General features: G+C 29.2%; 1 protein-coding gene across 1 annotated transcript; it reads right to left on the bottom strand.

The window, feature by feature from the left end:
• Positions 1–356: 356 nt before the first annotated feature.
• On the bottom strand, positions 357–2579 carry LOC110633996 (uncharacterized). The gene is made up of 4 exons (XM_021782859.2): positions 2045–2579; positions 1761–1819; positions 1291–1358; positions 357–1174 (listed from the first exon to the last, which is right to left on the bottom strand). Exons 1-4 carry the CDS (start codon positions 2288–2290, stop codon positions 522–524), a joined length of 1026 nt encoding a protein of 341 aa, XP_021638551.1. The 5' UTR covers positions 2291–2579; the 3' UTR covers positions 357–521.
• Between the last annotated feature and the right edge of the window lie 4783 nt (positions 2580–7362).

Raw genomic sequence — 7362 nt, 5'->3', positions numbered from 1 at the left:
TTCCGATTTACTGTGTACTGCCTTTCTTCTCTATTTTTCATGTCAGGATTTTTTCCCCTTTCTTTTTTAACTTTTTAAAATAAATTTTAAGAAGAAAATTAATTGAGAAGAGCTGTGGCTATTTTCTTTCTCTTTTTTTTCGGTATATTATTGTGGCTAATTACTATCCCTCAACCACATGTTGTGTTTTTCTTGTCTGTGCGCATACCAAGGAAAAATTTCTATGTTGATTTGATTTTCGTCCATATATTATTCAACATGTACGAAAAATAATATAGTTCTCTGTGTGTGCAAATATATTGTGATTTCGTTGCTGGCGTTTCTTGGGCCAAAAGATTTATGAGAAGAAAGAAAAATACCAAAACAACTATTTACTGATCTTCATTAGAATCTTAAAGCAAAAGGGAACTTACAATAGTTGCACTAAGGCGCAATACAACCTCCAATCTAAATTTTCACACAAGAACATGAAATAATCAATCCTCTCTGTTTCTGTCTCCATGGTTGGCCTCCTGCATGCCCTACTCGTCATTCTCTGACAATTCAATTGCATTATTTGCTTGGCCCAGCAAGCTGCTTATTGATCGAGCTTTCACCATACCAAGCTTCTGTTTTTTCTTGGCCATCATCAATGGCTTCTTGATCAGTTCTTCATCTCCATGTACAGCCCCAATTACTTTATCGCCAAAAGATATGGGGATCCCTTTTGTTTCTTCTACTGCTAGTGACAATGAAGGGCTCGATAATGGCTGGGACGACTCCTTACTTGTCGCAGTTTTAGCCATGGATCTGCTTCTAACGCTGGTCATGCTTCTCAGCCTTCCTTTGCCCAAGTGATGTTCACAAAGAGAGTATCCCACAAGTGTTTGTTGGCAACACCTCCATCCTCTCCCATTGACTCTACTGCACCTCGATCCCTCCATAAGTGCACCACCTCGAACCCTCTTTTTCGTACTGGAACTACGTCTATGATCAACATGTACCCCTTCTTTGGTTTCCTTATCTCCAACTTCTTCTCCGTCTTCATTGCCATTTCTTTGCATGCATTTCTTGTTCATCTTGGTCTTCATTTTCTTATCTTTCTCCACCAAGGTTTCTTCCTTTGATCTCCTTTCGAAGCTCCCTCTTCTCTTTTTGAATGGAAATGCTTTCTCACCCTCACACCATCTCCCATCTGTGCCACACATATAGTAATGCAACCAAAACAAACAACAGGAAGTAACAAGTTTTATAGCAGCAATTTATGCTATATATTATGAAATCATTTTCTTGAAAATAATTAATCTTTACCTTGGTGGAAAGAAGTTGATCGTTGAAAAGCCATAGTTGGTGTTTTTGCACCCAGGAAAACTCCTCCCCTAAAAACAAAACCATACCCAGAAGAAGATTGATCCACAACCACATTTAAGAGGAGAGATATAGAGGCAAGTAAATAAAGCGAGCGCGCACACTGTGAAATAGAAAGCAAGATGTGTATGGTGGATGGGGACCAGCGTCCCCATGCTAACGCGCACCGCATGGACATACATTAGTTAGCCAAAATAGAGAAAAACAGACTAATAGATTAGATTAAATGGGAAGGTATGGTGGCTAGCCAAAGTTCATATAAAAACATCTGAACAGTACTTCCACTAACAGTAGTTTTTTCTTTTGTTGGTAAAATTAATTCATGGGTCTCTCCCTTTTCACCTTTTTTCACTACAAGATTTCACGAAAGAAGAGAAGAAACATGGATTTTAACTTTATGCCTTCTTTCTTACCTCGTATCATTACTCTTCTCTCCTTCTCCCCCTTTCTCCTCTCCCTCTTGCATCAAAACCTGCAACAAAAATCACGACAAATACAGGATCCACCAAATCATAATGGAAACTATTGGTGGGTGCAAAACTAAGAAAAAAACTAGATCCATGAAAATGGATCTTTAAGTGGCATTGAATCCAAGTGCACCCACAAAAATTTTTCAAAAAAACAAGAAATGATAAAAGGGTAGCAGTTGTTTTTTTTTTTTTTTTTTCCCTACAACTGCCCAACAATCACAGCTCACCTTCTTTTCTTCTTCCTTCCAAGAACCATCAGAACAATCATGGGCTCCGATCGGGTAATTGGGTTGATCAGACGACTGGGAAACAAAGAAGGAAGCTTTAGCATCTTGTGGGGAGAAATTCTGATGTGGGCTGCTTTGCAGTAGTTGAAGTTGGTCTGAAGGAGAACGGCTCAAGTGGGGATCTGAAAGAGGGACGGGAGAAAGAGACGAGAGAGGAAACGGAACCTTTCTTTTCCTGATCCTCATCGGTGCAAGAAAAGACTGCTCTCTATCTCTGTTTGTCCCTCAAAAGAGAGAGGATTAGCAAGAAAAAGACGAAAACTCAGAGCAGAAGAAGTGACCTTTCAATATGAGATTTGATAGAGGAGAGGAGAAAGAGAGAGAGAAAGAGTGCAAAAACCCAAAATGCTACTACAAGAAGGGAAGAAGAACAGCAAAGACTAAGAAAAATTTAAAAGCTTTAATGGGGGTGTTAGTATATTTTTGTTGAGTTTCTCTCTCTAACTTTTATTCGTTGCACCACAGAAAGGTGGGGAATATGAAAGAAAAGTATTATTGTATTGGAGTTGTAATGTAAGTTGATAAAGAAATTTTATAATTATTTTACTTTCAACAAAATAAAATATTATTACAGTTATTTAATTTAATAATTAAAATATATTATTAAATTTGGGTTTCATTCATAAATTTATTTTTTAAATAATTATTATTTTAATAATAACTTATTAATATATAATTTTTTGTGAATAGAAAAAATTTCTGTTAAGATTGCTTTATTTTTATAATGAGCTTTTTTTTAACTTAAATGAAATTATTAGGGTTTATAAAAAAAATATTTATTTGATAAATTAATATAAATAATAAAGTAATGATATAGGAGAGGAGTGGGTGTCACGTGCGAGGAGAGAGAAGGAAGAGGAGCACGTGAGGGTAACCGGTTGAAGACGTAGGCGGTGAGGGAAGAATATGAGAGGAGAAGGAGACAAGGTTCTGAGGTGGATTGCCAGAGTAGATAGAGAGAGAGAGAGAGAGAGACAGAGAGAGAGACAGAGAGAGAGAGCGCACAAAATGATGGGAGTGGGTAGTATTATCCGCCTATTGCTTTTTAAGAAGCGGAGTGTGGGTCCCACCTTCACTCACCACACACCTCGTAACACCGACCCCACATCCTCTCTCTCTCTCTCTCTCTCTCTTTCCATTTCATTAGTCATCACTGCTTACTTCTTACTGGGCCTATTAACGAGCTGCGGATCCCTGCCAAGCCCAGCCCAATATAATGGAAAAATATATCCAGCCCATTTCTGTTTTTAATAGTTTTATGGAGTTTCATCCTATTTTGTTATTTAATTTCCTACCTTTTTTTGTATTATTCTATAATTAAGAATATATTTTTTTATTCGTGTTAAAAAAAATTTACTAAAATTTAGGTAAATTTTGGCCATAATGATTTTATTATAATAAAATAAAAAGTTTAATAATTTTAATTGATATAAATGAAAATTTAGTAAATATATTGAAAGATTGAAGATTATTAGACTCATTCACAAAATTATGAAGTTTTGCATTTCAAATTTATTCAGAAATTAATTAATAAAAATATTAAACAATATTTATTGAAGATAAATTACAATACAATTAGGATTATAAAAAAAATTTAATATATTCATATTTAAAAATTTAAATTTATATTTAAGCTATTATCTTTTTGTTTATAATAAAAAAATTATGAAATGATATGTTTATTTTCATTTTTAATACATAGTTAATATTTCATAAATATTAAAATATAGTTATTTATTTATAAAAATTTTTTATTTTAGATGTTAATTGTAAATTTTGAGAATAAAAGATATTTAAAATTTAAATATATTTAATATAAATTAAGTATTATCAAGATATATATATAAATATAACTTGAAAATTAATTGTAAAAGTAAAATTTAGTTGATTAAATTTATTTAGTTATATTAATAAGTGTAATATTTAATTAATATAATTTAATTAATTTTTTAATAACTCAATAATTGAACTAGGTTTAATATATGCTTAGTTTGCGCAGGCAATTTTGCACTATCATACCCTACAAATAAAGGGCAATCCAACCCCATCTTAAGACCCCAGATACGGTTTTGTGCATCTCATCTCCACATATTTAACATTCCCTATTTATTTCCAAATCACGAATTCACCAGTGTTCTAAAAATCAATTCTTGATTTAATCTTTAAATTTATGGATGGTTTAGTTCAATTGTTAGCAATGACTTGTCGGGCCATGAAACGGAGGAGAGCCCACTGGCAACCCATAGCCCATTGCACATTAATATCTTGCATTGGCTTCCTTGAGATTTTCACTGGTGAAGCTTGTTTTAATGAGCTAACTGTCCACAGTGCACCATACCAACAGGATTCTCTTTATGCAGTGCAGCTCCTTGGAAAGTACAAGGGAAATTTAATATTTGATTTTTGAGTTTTGATTGATACTATAATTTAATTTTTATATTTTAAAAATTAAATAATTTAATTTTTCATTTGTATTTTTATTAAAATTAGAAGTCTTTTTCTGTAAATATTATTATTAGTTTAAGTAAAAAAGTAAATATATTCTTTATTTAACTCAGAAAAATTTACTGTTTAGTTCCTGAAATTTGATCGATATTATAATTTGATCTCTATATTTTAGAAATTAAATGATTTAATCCCTCACTTATATTTTTTTTTAATTAATTATTATTAATTAAAATTAATTATTATCAAATAAATTAATTCTTTATGTTCTATAAAAGGAATTCAATAAAAAAAAATTTAATAAGAATAGAGTTAATAAAAAGGATAAATTCTAATAATTTCAATAATTATCAAATATATTATTAATTTGTTTAATTTTTTTAAAATATAGGGTCAAGTTATAATATCGATCAAAATTCAAAGACCAAATATTAAATTTTTCTTAATTAAATAAATAATATATTTATTTTTTATTTAAATTAATTATAATATTAAATAGAATAATATCTAATTTTGATGAAAGTAAAAGTAAGGGATTAAATTATTTAATTATTTAATTTTTAAAATATAAAAATTAAATTATAATAAGACAGGATAGTGCTGCTTTTCTTATGTACTTTGTGATTAATTAATTAATTGATAGGATTTTTACAATTATGTGACAATTGGGATTTTTTTTTTTCCCATTTTCCTTAGATTGTGTGAGAATTACTAAAATAAAAATAATTAACGAATATAAATTTAAATCAATAAAAAATATCAAATTTATTAAAAATTTAAATCAATGTAGTAAATAGAAGAGTTAAAATTTACAAATAAATTAGAGTTAGCAAAATCTAAAAATTGATGCATTATTCAATTTATAAAATAGTTTTTAAGTTAAAATAAAATTTGGACAAAAAATAAAATAAAATTTGCCAACCTTCATGCTATGTTAGTTTGTCATTTTTATTTTTAAACCTCATTATCTATTTATATTTTAATTATATCACAATTTTTTTATTTTATTGCTTTGAGTAATTATTAATATATAAATAATTAAAAAAATTATAACATATAAAATTTTATAAAAATATAATTTAATTAAATATATAATAATTTATGAAGGTAAATATTTTTATTTATATAAAGTTAATTAAATTAACAATCAGTAATATTTTTTCTTCATTTCTTTACTATTGTATTGTATACATATTCCATTGTCTTGATAATCAATTTTCAACTGGGCTTACAAATTGCAAGGGATTTGATGGAGAAATCAAAGGCAGTTATTAACAGGACAATACCAACTTGATTTCATGCAGAAAAATTCTTTACGAAAGTCCACAATTTCTGATAATTCTTTTTTTTTTAATATAATATTCAGAAAATTGCACAAAATGATTACCGACTTTTTTTTCAGAGGTGAGCATAGATATTAAATTTTGACTGAATTGATTGATTAAATCGGTGAATCGATTCTTAAATTAATTCAGATTTATAATTGAATTATATAAAAAAGCGATACAGCGTGATCCAGTTGATCTGGCAATTGAATCAGTAAACTAGTGTAACCTGATTGACCTGATCGGCTGTTATTCAACAAATTCAACAAAGGCGAGTTTAATAACGTTGAAAGAGAGGACTTATGTTTTGATATACTGCAAGAGACTATTTCAAAAAAAAATTCAAGAATTATTCCAAATAAATTCATAGTTAGAATTTTAAATATCTCATCTAATATATATCTATGAAAGTTAAAAGACTACAAAATATTTAACAAAAATTTAACCTTTGTATTCTTATACATGGCATAATTAAAAATAATAATTTTATTTAAAAAAAAATATTTAGAATTTATAAATTTTAAAATATTTAATATATATATATATATATGAGATATTAATAATTTATTTTATAGACCGAAATTGATATCAATAAAAATTAATTAAAACTTCATATTTGTATGTACTATTATTTGACACATGATATAATTAAAAATAATAATAATTAAAAATAATAATTTTATTATATTAATTTAATTATATATGAGACTTAAAATAAATATTTAAATATTATTTTGTATGGTTAATTAAGAAGTGGGATATAGAGGTGTCCAATGAATCGGTTCAGTTTCAAATCAAACCAAATAATCAAAAATCATAATTTTGTGAATCAAACCGAACCAAACTATATAATGAAACTAAATCAAACCGAATCGAAAAAAAAATAGTTTGATAGATTCAGTCCAATTGGTTCCAAAACACCTCTCACCCACGATTACAGAGCCAACCCTCCTCTCAAATCCTCAACAGAAAATCCCCCAAATTCTCAATTCATCAACGCAAAATCATAAATATAGACAGGAAACTAAGATCAACTCAAATTAAAATCATTTCAATTAACTCAAATACATCAAATACAATTTCAATCTCAACAAAGCTACAAGCCTAAAACTAAAATATGTATGCCTTGAAGGAAACTCTCATGAAACTCTTGAAAACTCTTATGAAACACATGATCACAACCAAAATGACAATGCAAATAGTTGAATCGTCAACAAATGAAGGTGGAAAACAAACCCAAGCAAAGAAACAAATCTATTAGTCCAAGATTCTCGAAGCTCTCCATCGATCTTGCAAACCAACTCGACCATGAAGGCGGCAAAAGGCAGAGTAATTAGAGAAACTACTGACAAAGACACAAAGTCCTTACTATCACAACAAAAGGCGTGACCTATTGGAGCTGTGCTATTCTGGCATGAGGGGGCAAAGTAAGCAAGAGAGAAGGAGAGGAAAGGAACAAAAGAAGAAAAGAAAAGGAAGAATCAAGGG

Source organism: Hevea brasiliensis, chromosome 3 (assembly GCF_030052815.1).
Source record: "Hevea brasiliensis isolate MT/VB/25A 57/8 chromosome 3, ASM3005281v1, whole genome shotgun sequence".
Lineage (NCBI taxonomy): Eukaryota > Viridiplantae > Streptophyta > Magnoliopsida > Malpighiales > Euphorbiaceae > Hevea > Hevea brasiliensis.
This window is presented reverse-complemented; position numbering and strand designations above follow the sequence as displayed.

Excerpts from the sequence above, each read along its gene's own strand:
- LOC110633996 (XM_021782859.2), bottom strand. The coding sequence starts at position 2,290 with ATGAGGATCAGGAAAAGAAAGGTTCCGTTTCCTCTCTCGTCTCTTTCT. Across the intron at positions 1,820-2,044 it reads GGAAGGAAGAAGAAAAGAAG|GTTTTGATGCAAGAGGGAGA; the intron begins GTGAGCTGTGAT and ends TTTTTGTTGCAG. Across the intron at positions 1,359-1,760 it reads GAGAAGAGTAATGATACGAG|GGGAGGAGTTTTCCTGGGTG; the intron begins GTAAGAAAGAAG and ends TTTTGTTTTTAG.